Source organism: Aquila chrysaetos, chromosome 3 (assembly GCF_900496995.4).
Source record: "Aquila chrysaetos chrysaetos chromosome 3, bAquChr1.4, whole genome shotgun sequence".
Lineage (NCBI taxonomy): Eukaryota > Metazoa > Chordata > Aves > Accipitriformes > Accipitridae > Aquila > Aquila chrysaetos.
The window spans coordinates 11,893,667-11,907,348 of NC_044006.1; the positions used below are offsets into that span (position 1 = coordinate 11,893,667).

At 58.3% G+C, this 13,682-nt stretch overlaps 1 protein-coding gene across 1 annotated transcript; it reads left to right on the forward strand.

Moving 5' to 3' along the window:
* The first annotated feature begins 1,504 nt into the window (after window positions 1-1,504).
* EMILIN3 (elastin microfibril interfacer 3) lies at window positions 1,505-12,059 on the forward strand. The gene is given in 5 exon segments (XM_030009842.1): window positions 1,505-1,695; window positions 1,697-1,794; window positions 5,686-5,808; window positions 8,823-9,070; window positions 9,616-12,059. Coding segments are annotated over 5 exon segments (2,463 nt in total). The 5' UTR covers window positions 1,505-1,596; the 3' UTR covers window positions 11,511-12,059.
* Window positions 12,060-13,682: the final 1,623 nt, after the last annotated feature.

Below are 13,682 nucleotides of genomic sequence, written 5' to 3' on the forward strand. Positions count from 1 at the left end.
TTCTGTATTCACCTCAGACCGAGCCAAAGGCTCCTTTCAACTGAAAAAGGCCGTTTGTCTCAGTATCTTATCATCTCTGTCTCAGTGTCAGCCCAAGCCTTGATGCCTCCTTCCCCCAGCAGCAGGTTGGGATCCCACCCAGCCACCCTTTCTCAGCCGTCTCCTGTTTTCCTCCAAGAGTTTCAGAGAAGCGTTGCACACCTCGCCATGGCTCTCCCCTGCCCAGGCTGACTCGGGGCTGGCCTCTGCCAGCCGAGGCAGGAGCCTCATCAGACCCCTGGTGTGTTCTCGGTGGGATGCCCAAGGGTGCAAGTGTCCCTGGGACAGTGGGATGCTCAGCCCAGGCTCTGCTTATATGACAAAATCTCCTGCTCCATGGCACGGTCTCACCTCTGCAGGGCTGCAAGCTGACCTCCACTGGGTAGCACCAGGGATGTTACCCCCTTCCCAAATTGCCCAGTGTCCCAGGTGTGGGTCCTCTCCCTGCCTCACACAAAGCATCTTACACGGCTGTGGTTAATGTGGTGCCTGGGGAGTGCTGTCGGGACAGGGTAGGGTGCTCAGTGCCCAGCACCCGCTGCTGTGGGTCACCTCTGCGTGGGGGCATCGGGGTGCAGGTTAGCAGGGATCTCTGCAGCACACAGGAGGGGTAGGAGACCTGAACGGGCCTTCCAAAACCACCTAGGAGGAAATGCCCTTGCCTGTGGGAGATCCACGGGTCTGCAGGGAAAGGCAAGGGATTCCCTCCCTCTCTCCTGGAGCCTGGAATGGAAGCCCAAATCTACCACAGAGGGCTGAGGTCAGCTCCAAAATAGCCCTTCCTGCAAAACCCAGGTGCTGGGTTCGCTGGGCCCTTGCTAGTGCTGGATGCATCAGGCTGGTGCCAGCCAAATGATTGACAGCTGTCAATCTCCAGCAGCACAGCTCACCTCGAGCCGAACACGCCCCGAAGGGACAGGGTTAAGGTTCCTTCAGCCTTTCCCTTAGCCTGGGCATCGGGGTGAAGCAGAGCAGTCCTGCGGGATGGGGGGTGGCCCAGGAGCCCTGCGGGTACCCCCGCGGCTCCAGACCCCGCTGCACCTGCTACCCCCGCCCGGTGCCCGGGGAGGGGGCAGTGGGAGATGGGGCGGCTTCGGGGCCGAGGCCTGGGCGGGGGATTGGGGGGTGCATGCCCCCTCCAGCCCCCCTCCGGGGCCGGCAGCGCTCTCCTCCCGGGCTGCGCTGAGGGCTGCGCGGGTCGAGCTTCAGCACCGCGGGCGCTGCGCGGGTGGGGAGTGAGTGTCGGGGGGGGGGCGTCGGGGGGGGGGGGGGGGATGTCGGGGCCGCTTTGTCTCCCCGCCCGCGGGGCCGGGGGTCGGCGGCTGTGGGAGGGCGGGAGGAGGAGCGCGGCCCGCCCCCGCCGCCGCGGTACAAAAGGGGTCGGGCGGGCGGCGGAGCAGCGTGTGCCGCCGGGCAGGGCAGGGCCGGGCAGGGCAGGGCAGGGCAGGGCGCAGCGGGCGGCGCTCCGGTCCCCTCCGCAGCGCCGTCCCGGCGGGGCCCGCGGCCGCCCCGTCCCGTCCCGTCCCGTCCCGCTCCGCCACCGCCGGGCCCGGGACCATGCGGCGGGCGCGGGCGCTGCGCCGCCGCGGAGCTCTGCTCGCCTGCCTCTCCCTGGGGACGCTGCTGGCCCTCGCCGACGCCAAGGGTGCCTTCTACCCCCCCCGCCGCCCCCCTGCCCTACGGCGGCAGGTACAGCCTCTACACGGCCGGCTCCAGCCCGCAGCTCGGCCCCGGCAAGCCCGTGGGCAAGCACAAGTAAGCGACCCTCTGCGCGTCCCCGGCCGCGGCCGCGCAACCGATCCGGCGGGCACCGGCTGCGCGGCGGGGCTTTCCGGGCACGGCATCCCGTCGAGCATCCCTTACCGGGCACAGACCGCGGGCACCGGCTACCGGCCACACGTCTGGGCTCAGCAGGCAGCATCCCCGGGGGACCCCTTGGTGGGTACCCAACCCCCGGTACCGACCATGGGTACCAGCCCCCCGGGTGCCGGCCGTGGGCATCCCTTGCTGGGCAGCGGTCCCCCGGGTACCGGCCGCGGGCATCCCTTGCTGGGCAGCTGTCCCCCGGTACCAGCCGCGGGCATCCCTTGCCCCACACCAGCTGCCGGGCACTGACCACGGGCTGGCGTGCAGGGCTGGAGCGCCATGTACAGGGCAGGGGTGTCCCTTGTGTCTCGGTGCACCCCCTCCGTGTAGAGCAAGGCTTGGGGGGCTGCGTGCGGCGGGAGACGGGTGTGCTGCAGTCCCGTGTGGGACAGGGCTGGGGGTGGTGGGGATAGGATGCCCGTGTGTGGTTATGGGGTAGGTGCATGTACCTGTTCTGCATGACACTGGTGCAGGGCTGTGATGTGTGGGAGGGGAGGATGGCAGCGCACAGACCTACGCGTGAAAACGCAGATTGGTTTGGAGGGAGTTTGCTCGTTTGCTTGTAAAGCACAGACTTACTGGAGTTTAAATATGTTTTCAAGTAACCTGGAAAGCTCAGGCAGATGAGGAATGTGGGCTTTACACATACTATAGACTTTTTCCGTTCAATTGCAAAAAGACTGTTAACATTGTTGGGGGGCTCGCTTCCCTCCCTGCTCGTTTGCTAGAACCATTTCTGTCGGGAGTCTTTGAAAAGAGGAGGATGTGGTGTTATGAACAAGCTGAAATGAATAAAGTAACATTCGAGACGAACAATACTGGCAGTGCCAGTGAGAGCTTTCCAAAACTTGTAACATTTTCCAGCTGCTCACTCTTAAAACATCAGGCTGGAGCTATAAAACTGCTAGCCACAGGTGGGTAAGAAGGAAAGGGGTTTCTGAGAAGGAGAGTGAGTCAGAACCACCCTAGCCCAAGTAGTCACAGGTAGGCAGTGTTTATTAGTAGCGGCTAGTAGATCTGCCTGTGTTGGCTACTAGCTTACTTGCAGAGGGGGTTTGCAGTGTTTCTAAGTAGATCCTGGATTTATGGATAGACAGTGATTCTAAATTTCCACATGCACACGCACGCATGATCTCCCTTCCCTCCAGCTAAGAAAAGTGGCTGGCCTTCACTCTCTCGTGGCCCTGTGCATGGATAAATGACTCACTTTTGGAGGAGCAGGGAGCAGCACAGATCCCTGCACGAGCTCTGAGCCTGGCAGCCTCTCGCCAGGGCAGAGCCCCTTGCGTCTGGGCAGGCTGGAGATGTCGGTCGCTGCCGGGAGTTGTGGTGCCCATCCCGGGAGAGCAAAGAGAGCCCTCGGCCAGGGGCTGGGGTAGAGGTGCTGGTGCTGCTCCTGGGGGCAGCAAAGGGGGATGCACTGGGGGTGTGGGGTCAGGGGGTCCCCTCCGGGAGGGAGCAGAGAGAACTGGGGTGTTGGAGGGAGGATGAACCTGCTTGCACCTTGCTGCTTCATGGAGGGAGCTCCTGCCCCACGTGGGCTGTTGGAGGTGGAGGAGCCTGCTTGGGGCATCTGAACAGGGGCATTTGGGGGGTTATGGCAGGCCTTAGCATGGGTAGGGGATGTACTTTGTCTTCACGTGTTTGCCATTGGTGCTTGTCCCTCCTTCACCTATCTTTCCCTATTCAGGGTGAGCCAGAGCCCCGCTGCTCTGTCCCCAGAGGGTGACAGTGTGGGGGCTGGGGAGGGCTGCGCACACCCACCTGCTGTGCATGCACACACATGCTTGTGTACACTCACTTCCCCAAACAGGAGGCACTGCAGTCCTCCCCAAACCCTTCTGCTCCACTGTGACTGCCCCAGTCCCTTCCCTCGCCTCCACCTGCCAGAGGTATCTCAGCACCATCCAGCCCATCATGCCAAGCCCCTGACTGCTGGCCTGAGGCTCTGCAGCTCATTTCTCTGGTCAGCCCCAAGGCTGCTCTCCGCAGGCCATGCAATGGTGATGCCAGGGGACTCTGGCTGCTTCCCAGCCTGTGGCCAGGCAGCCGAGCTGCAGCAACCCCAGCTCACACGGGGAGAGGCTGGTCCTCCTGCCTCACTGAACGCCTCCCTGCACCTCCAGCTCGCGCCGGCCCATCTGCTCCATCCTGCTGACCCTCCGTCTCCGCCTCACCTCTGTTCTGTGTGCCTGTGCTGTCCTCTCCTCCCGCTCTGCCGTCTGCCACGTCCCAGTGCCCTTAATCCCTGCCTCACTGCACATCCCTGCTGTCTCTGCCCCTGTGGACCAAGTCCATCTGCTCCTGCTGACAGCCCTGCCTTCAGCTGGAAGAGCCTTGGCCTCCATCTGTCCCACCAGCACTCCCGCACCCTTCCCATGCAGCCTTCCTCCCGGCCACTTCACCCTCAGCACCTGGGCTTGCTGCTTGGCTCAGGAGCGGTCCTGTGCCTGGAGCTGGCTGGTACCCTGTGGCACCCAGCTGCAGGCATGATGGCAGAAGGGAAGAGGCTTTGCTCCTTGTACCACCCGTCCAAGGGATCTGAAGAGGTTTCCAGCCTCCATCCGGCTTGGGACCTGGGTCGTGTCCCTGCCTTCATGGTGGAGGGAGCTGAGATGCTGCAGCCCTGCAGAGCGGCCAGCCTGCATCTCCCCTCCCTCTGCTGACTGTAGCATCACACTTGGTCCGAGTGTGACAGTACCCACAGCAAGGTCCAAAGGCTTCTGGGCTGGCCCTGGCACTGGCAGCACTCCAGGAGCTGCAGGAGGACAGACCACCGCTGCCAGACACTGCTGGAGCTATTTCTGGGATGCTCTTCCCATAACTGCTGTTGCTGGTGGGGTTCTGCTTGTCCTCCCAGCTCATCTCACCACCTAGGCCATGCTGTGCTCTGGGGCTGAGGCTCCGGGTGACCCCAGCACTGGTGACATGACTGTGACCGTGACAGCAGCAACTGTGCTCAGCACCTGGCCGCCGGCAGTGCGGCAGCACTGCAGACCTGCCTGGTGGGGGCTCTGGGTTTCTTGTGGACAGTGAAGTTGCCAGTGAAACATCAGAAAGCGAGGGTGCTCAGCCTATTTCCAGCACCAAGACTGATTTCTCAGGCAGGGCTCAAGTGCCAGGTGACCACAGCTGGGGGAGGACGGGGCAGCCACCGGCGTGGAGGGATGCTGTGGGCCAGGCACTGCCTGAGGCTGAGCAAAGAGCCCAGCACAGCCGAGGCGAGCAGAGCTGTGTTGAGGGTGCAGGGATTTAGCTGCACCCCCTTAACCCAGAGGAGATGCCTGGACCCACCCAGAGCAAGGAAAAGGCTCCTCATTGCTGAGGGCTGGCACCCTGGCACCCAGAGGGCAGCTAGCAGGGCTGGGCAGCGCCGGCTCCCATGGCGGCTCTTGGAGGCGGTCGGGTGAGGGCAGGTGAAAGCCGGGGTGCGCGGGGACACCAGGAGCAGGAGCCAGCTCACCCAGCCTGGCCAGACCAGGAGCGCCTGCCTGCCCCTTGCCTGTGCACCCAGCAACAGGCTGGGCACTGGGGGACTTTGTTCCATCCCCACTCCCTGCATTCCCCCACTGCTGTCCCCGTTCCCAGTGGGTGGGGTGGGTGATGCCGCCCTCCCCAGCAGCTGCACAAGCTGGGGGGTCTCTCCAGCTCCTGCCCCCCACAGAGACCTCTCCGGCAATGTTAAGGGCAGGCAGGCCTGCCTGGGGGCTGGTTGAATAGCCAGGGCGCTGCTATCTGCCGGGACAGGGGGTGACGGTGTCTCGCTTTGCTTCCCCCTAGGAGCTACTGTGCCTATGTGGTGCAGCGCAATGTGACGTGCACGCTGCAGGACGGGGCCGAGAGCTACGTGAAGGCTGAGTACCACAAGTGCAGCTGGGGACCCAAGTGCCCAGGAAAAGTGCTGTGAGTATGGGGAACACCGAGGCACGGCTCCCTTCCCCTCCCAGCTTTAGGTCACAGCTCTTCTTGGGCTCCCGAGCACCCGTGCCACCCTTCTAACCATGAATCTCCACTTTCCAGAGGGCAGTGAAAGGGGCCAAAGGGCTTATGGAAGGGCAGCGGTGCCGAGAGGAGGCAAGATGGGATCAGTCAGGAGGGAGAGGGAGCTCTATCCCTCATCAGAAATAAATCAGGAAATCACGGGAAGCTGGGGGGGGGGTGCATGTGCATGTGTGCAGGGAAGCATTTTGTCACAGACCCGCAATTTAGTGGAAAGATGGCAGCTCGGTGAGAGCCTGACCGAGATGAGGAGGAAACGGAGCTCATGGCTGGGGATGGCTCAGGGCTTCCTGCCCCAGGAAAATATTTGCAAAACTCTCTGCCACCTTGTCAGTGCTGGAGGGAAACACCCTGCCGTGCCGGAGCCAGAGCCGGGACAGAGCGGACACTGGGGCTTTGTGCTTCACCACCCTCCACAGCCCCTGGCTGGGGATGCTGCTCTGCACAGAAATGCCGCTCTCCTGCATCCTTCCTGGGCCTGCCGAGAGCAGCAGAGCTGAGCACCAAGGAAAACGGGGCTGAGAGGGGCTTTTGTCGGAGCCTGGCACCCCTCCTGCGGCACCGGCACACAGTGCTGTAGCCGGCCGGGACTCATCATGTGCCAGCGGTGCCATGGGCTCCACACACAGCCTCTCCCAGCAGAGACAGGCTGTCGGACCCACTCGCTGACTTGTTCTTTCCTTCCTCCCATCACAAGTGCTTTAGCAGCATTTGGGGACTTCAGGACATCCTGCAGCCGCTGGTACCCGTGGACGAGATCCCCCCCAAAGCCTCTCCCGTCTCCGCAGTGTCCACTGCTTGGTCCCTTCAGCCCTTCAAACAAAACCAGGGTGAAGCCAGGGTGTTTTCTGAAAGCAGCTGGACCCACAGCTGCACTTTCTGCACAGCCTCAGATGCTGCATCCCTGCATGAGAGGGAAACACAGTTATTCCACGCGCTGGGGCCATCAGCTAACGTTTGTGCAGCTGCAAAAAATACTTCCCCTTGCTGCTGTTTGGAGCAGGGGGAGAAGGGTTCGGAGGTGCCAAAGGGCTCTGGCATTACACAGAGAAGGTGCCCTGCCCTTCTGGATGCCATCCTCATCCTCGCTTCACCCCATGACAGTGGCTGGCTGCAGCAGTCTCCTGCTGTGGTACGTCCAGGCAGGTTTCTACACACTAAGACAGAAGGAAAGACCATAGAAACCCAGCGATGCCTGTGAAGAGGAATAACAAAAAGAAGAGCTTGTTTTGAAACTGTCCCATGCCTTTGGGAAATTGTTGTTGTTGAGAAATTTTGGAGTGATTCAAAGAACAGAGGAATTGGGTTTGTTTTCTCCTCCTGCCCTGCGGTACGTACGGAGGTGGCTGTGTCGCACTGGGAGTCATGTGGAAGTGGCATTGCCAGGGGGCTGCAGCCTGGGCTGGGGCCGCTGAGGACCCGGGCAGGGACACAGATGGCAGGGGCTTGGCCCCATGTGCTGCCCTGAGTGACCGGATAAGTGCGAGTGCCTTATGCAGCCCCTCTCTGCAGCACGGACGGTTGTGCTGCCTCCTCCGAGACCTTCTGCTGAATGTGCTGGAGAAGAACAAGGGCCCAATTGTGCATGTTCTTGCAAAACAGCAAACTTCAGGATTTTCAGGCCCTGGTAAATTCAGATTGGAAATTTCCAAAAGGCAGGTTCAAAGCATTGGCATTTCAGAGGTGGTAAGAAACGTGCTGTCTTCAGCCCTGCACAGCTCAGCTCGGCTGGTGGGGGTCCTGTCTCAGCCCTGCCACCTCATGGGAAAGTGCCAAGGAAGAGCAAGGAGCAGCTGAGTCCTCCCCCCTGGGCTGGTGGGGACCCCATGTAGAGTGAGAGTAGAGAGGGAGGGTGTTAGTGTCCCACTGGGCAAGGAGGTGGGCTTGCACCCTTGTTTGCTGTGTATGGGGGGGATCAATGTTGTAGTGCCCGAAATGGTGATGGAGAAACCTCCCAGGGCATCCCGGTTGGGGGCAGGAGGAGGTGTAAGGAGCCATCCCTCTGTGCACACCACACAGCATCACCCCAGTAAACCTCACCGGGGCTCTGATGCCCCACTGCCAAAGCTCTCGCTTGCAACACCAGCCCAAGCCACTTAGGCTTCCGATCAAACTGATGCCCTCCACACATAGAGAAAATACCTTTCCAAAGGTATTTCAACCCTCCTGAAGGCTTCGGGACAGGATTACAGTTGAGAAGAGGATTTTTTTTACCCCACTAGGAAATTCTCTAGGTCAATTCAAAGTGCAAAACACACTGACAAGCAGCCCAGACCCCTCTTGGAAGTGATCTGTTCTTGCAGGGGTTTTGCAATCACTTCCATCATTTCATCTTGTGCTCTCCTGGGCCAAAAGTTGCCAAACTGTGTGGCATCTGTCACAGTGGTCATCTATCAGGCCAGAGATCAAAGCAATACACTTATAGCTGCTCTTCTAAACTAACAACGGGAGTCCCAGGTTAAAAAAAAAAAAAAATCCCAAAAAGACACATCTCCAGAAACCAGATACATAAATAATGGCTCTGCTCAGATAGTCCCTTGTCATGCCTGGGCTGTTCCTCAGGCTTGTCTAGTTGTGTTACCAACTTGGTGGGGAGAACTCTTCTCTCACCATGTGCTGTCACACCTGCAACTTGTGGTCCAGTCCTGGAGAGGGTGGGCACATGTTTCTGGAGTGCTGGTTAATGAGCTGTGTCCCTGGACGGGTACTGTAATACTCCACTGAGCTATGGTGCAGCAAGAGCTCTTGGAGGAGGTGGGTCATGGTCTGCAGGTGCAGCACATGGGTCTCAGCCAGGCTTTCCCATGTGCCTGGATTTCCCACACCCAACAGGACCCATGATCCCGCTCTTCTCTATCGCTTGACGTTGAGGTTGCTCCTCTAAACTGTCTTCTCTCTTCCTTCTCTCTCCCGGAAAGGTACCGCACCTTCTTCAGACCCAAATACAAGATTGGATACAAGACAGTGACCGAGCTGGCCTGGAGGTGCTGCCCAGGCTTCATGGGAGAAGGGTGCCACGACAGCCCGACCGACCAACCTGGCCTTCTGCCCCAACATCCCAGCCCTAAAATGCCTCCCGGGCAAAAGATGTTTCCAATCCCCAGACTTCCTCCATATCCAAAAAGCCACCCTGACCTGTTTCCAGGACCAAAGAAGAATCAATATGGTGAGATCTCGCTCCTGCTTCACATCCCCAGGTTGCCACACCACCGGCACGCTTGCAAACCTCCCGGTTCTTTCTGTTCCAGCACAGGGCATGAATTTGGCAAACCTTCAGTGGGTGACATGCTTTCTGATCAGAGACCTGACATTTGATTGCTTTGAGGATCACCTGCTTTTTTAATCTAGATTCTTTCAAAACGTGCCATTTCAAAATTGCCTTTCCTCATTGCTTTAAAGCATTTTCCCATTAATTTGGGGGTTGATAGAGCGCGTCTCAAGACGAAGTTCCCCCAGGCTGTTCTCATCACCTGCTGTTGAACTTGGGAGCATAGGGCTTGATCCCAAGAAGAGGGTCTTCTGACCAGCTTAAGAGATGTAGAGGAAAGGAGGAAGGGTGGACTGATACTTCGCTGAAAAGGCAATAAGAGGGAAGCAGGAGCTAATGCTAGCTTAGTATGGAAAAGGACTCAAACCTAGAAGACAGCCAAGGAGGGAAGTTAAAGGAGCACCAGCCCTGACTGTGCCCTCTCTATCTCTTTCCCTGTGCAGGGAGGAAGCTGCCCGGCCTCTTCGGGGACCGCCTGGATCGGCTGGAGGAGGAGGTGAGACGCCTTTCCCAGTCCTATGACAGCCTGCACAACATGGTGAGCGGCCTGGGGGACCGCCTGCGGCTGGCCATCCAGGAGGACACTACCAAGATGATCGGCTCCCTCATGAACAGCCCGGGCACGCCTGACTCGACGGTGGGCTTTGGCATCATTCCTGATGGCCTGGTGGATGTGGCGGACAAAGCTGACATCACCACGTACCCTCCTGTGGGGGAGATCCTGACCAAAGTGACGGAGGTGAGCGACGTGCTGAAAACCAAGGCAGATTTGCTGCACGAGGTTCGCGGCATGGTCCTGGACCACGACGGGCAGATCAAGCATCTGCTGGAGTCAGCCCGGCCCTCACCCCTCACCTCCATTGACCTGCTGGAGGAGTACGTGGACACGCGGCTGAGCAACCTGCGTGGAGAGCTGCTCGACGGCTTCGAGAAGAAGTTGGGGAAGATCCAGACCACGTGCGATTTCCGGATCCAGGAGGTGCGGCAGCAGTGTGAGGAGGAGAAAGCTGCCAACCTGCGACTGCAGCAGACGCTGGATGGGAAGGAGCTAGAGATCAAGAAAGAGATCTCCCAGTTGGAGACCCAGATCCAAGGGCTGACGGTGGTGGAAAGCTGCTGTAGCAACCTGGACTACCTCACTGATCGCATGAACATCCTTGAGAAAGGCCTTCACAGCATCTCTGAGTCCCAGAAGAACTTGCACTCACGGCTGGATGGAGAAATCTCCACTGTCACCCTAGGAAACCTTTTTGAAGGGCGCTTTGAGGACCTGGAAGCCAGACTCAATGCTACAGAGAGAGAAACGGGGAGCTGCTGCTCCGGTATAGAGGACAGCATGAGAGGCACGGTGGTGGCAGAGGTGGATGGCATGAGGACTGCCTTTGAAGATAAAATGCAGACCCTGGAGGACAGGTTCATGACCATTGTGGGGGAGCTAAACAACATCAGTTCTCCCGTGGGCATGGACGGAGCGGTGGTGCCTGTGCTGGAGGGGGAGCTTGCCAACATGAGGAAGCGGACGGACGAGACACTCGAGGTGTTGCAGAATCGCCTCATCACGCTGGAGAGCACTTGTTCCCTGGGCTGCACCTCCGCCTCCAAAGACGTGGAGACCTTCCGGACAGAGATCGAAGACTGCCAGAACAAGAACCAGGACCTGCTCCTCCGGATGGACAGCAACTACGACCTCCTGCGCAAGCTGAACGCCACCATCCTGGAGATCCAGCGGCGAATTGAGGAGGAAGCATCAGGGGCTTTGCAAGGGGAGATCACCTTGCTAAAGATCAACCTGAACACTGTGAGCAAGTCTCTGACAGGGCTCAAGGACTCTGTCTCCCAGTACTCGGACACCATGACACACATCAACTCCTCACTGGATGAGCATGAGCGGAAGATCGAGGATGAGGTCCACTCCATCCAGGAGAAAGTCAACGACCAAGGCTCCCAGCTCTTCTTCAGCAACCGGCGTGTCCTGAATCTCAAGGGAGACTTGGAGCGACTCAAAGCCAGGATCGTCAGTGACCTGAGCTCCTGCAAGAGTGTGGCCCAGGACCTGCAGCAGGAGATTGCTCACTTTGATGACCGGGTGGCCCGGGTGGAGAGTGTCTGTAGCAGGCTGGGTGCTGTTACGGGGAGCCTGGATGGCATCAGGGATGAACTGGAGAAACACACGGGCAGTCTGTGGGACTACATGGACCACATGAATGGCACCCTGGCTGCCCACTCTCAGGAAATAACGGGACTGAAGGACAACCTGCTTGACTGCCAAGCCAAGGTCTCTGAGCTGGCGGAGCAGGTCGGCCACTTGGAAGAACAGGCGGAGGGGAAGCAGCATTAGCCATGCTGCCACACGCTTCTTTCTTCTCCTCCCCGTGAAGGACAGGATTAACTTATATCACACAGACTCGCTCCAATGTGACAACAGTTCTTGGGATAATTTTTTTAATGAAAAGATAAATTAAAAGCTGCTACAACCCCTTTAAAAAAAAAACAAAAAAATATCGTCGGCCCCACTTTTCCGTACCGTTACGGTACTCGCCTCCTGATGCTCAGCAGCTGTCCTGACCCTGGTGCAGCAGGGTCACTGCCTCCTGGCTGGGGGCGTTGCTTTGGCTCCTGGGCTGATGACCCCAGAAGGACAATTCAGGAGGAAGCTGGAGGCGGGAATGTTTTATTTTATTTTATTTTTGTGGATTTATCGCTTCTTGAAGAATAAAACCCTGTAGTTGTCAGTTGAGGAATAGAGTTTCTCTGACCTAAAGACCACCTGCATCTTAATCCAGGGACTGAGCAAAGCCAGGGCTCCTTACAGGGAAAAAAACTCACCACAGGAATTGCGGATTTCAAAGAACACACGTATTCTCACATCCCCCTGGGAGCTGCCTTCCCCTCTCTGAGATGGCAGCTCTCCTCACGTACGGTAAACCCATTTATACTGCTCATTCCTTCATGCAAACGCACATGCCTTACAGAGCATATGAGGATATGCATTAGGAAAACACACATATGCATATATATATATATGGTATGCATATGTATATTTTTTGAACAATCCACTGTCATGGTGCTCATCTGATTGCAAAGTTTCCTCTTGCTGCTCCTGCATCTGTTGCCATATTTCGAAGAACCACACTGAGCAGCTAAAAACCACCGCAGCAGCACCTGGGGGAGGGCCCCACAGTCCCTGAGGGCTGCCGTGCTTTGCAATCCCACTTTGCTGCGCTCTCTGGTTACACCTGGGACTGACATGAAGGGTTATTTGTGTCTTCCCCAAGGAGACTGTAGGCACCTATGGACACACGAGACCAAGGTGGGCATGGAGCAGTCCTGTCCTCCAGCTCTACTTCTCTCCTGTTTTATTGCTTAAACTGTGAACGTGGTTTCCCTCATCTCATCCTGGGGCAGGAAAGCTACAGCTGCTCCAGGTGTGAGCATGAGGCTCTCCCTGTCCGGCAGTGCGGGAGCAGGAGCCTGCATCCTCCTCGCATTCCTCTGAGCCCGCTGGGATGCCAGCAGCCCTGGGGACCCACACTGACATGGAGCACCAGGAAGGGGGAGGCAGGGCGCCTTTGAGAAGACCTCTCGAGACCTCTCCACAGCTCAGCCTGGGAACGAAAAAATTATTTACCCAACTTGACTCTAGTTTCCCACAAACACACAGGCTGGAGAAGGTTGTACATGTTCCTCAGCAACTCCAGCCTTGCTGGAGACGGGACCGTGTGGGCTGTTGCACACTAAACCCACCTCTCCTGGGGAGCCCAGCACGGGTGTCCTCTGCTGCTCAACCAACAGGGACTTCATTACCAGAAAGGATGAAGAGGAAATTAAAGAGCCTCCATCTTAACAGGTCTGGCACTTTATAGCAGAGGAACATATTTTTCTATCAGTTCAGCGTTGCAGCTCACGGACCCTTCCACACCAGCTTGCCTTCAGCTCCCACCTCGTGCCCATCACCCTCACCAGGCCGTCCCTGCTCTTCTGCACCACGATTCCCCCCCGGTCCCGCAAAGGAGCAGCTCTGTGCTCTGACCAGCACAAAACAGCAGCAACTCCCAGCAGAGATGCATCTGGGCACCATTTCTCCTCCATAAAAACTGGATGAGCTCCCTGAAACAGATGCTTCCAGGCTGAGGAGGACCACAGGGATCACCGAGTCCAGTTGGCTGCGTCATGTTACCCTGATACAGTAAAAGCTCTTTTCCCTGCCAGAGGAGCATGGGCCATCAGCTGTACGAGCAGGGAGAGGGGATCCGGCCTCCCACCACTCACTCACCCCTGCCAGCTCACAGGCTGCTGGATGCTCACAGCACCAGAAGCCACTCTTGCTGCTCTGGGCTTTGCTGATTTGGAGCTACACTACAGCTGCTGAGACACTTCTCCAGCTGGGGAGCAACCTCCAGCTGCCTTTGGGCATCCTGCAAAACCTGCTCTTAGACAACAAAATCTATTTCCTCCCCCCCAGCCCACAGAAGGAGTCTCAAGCCAGCCCTTGGCACTTTGCGATGGGCCC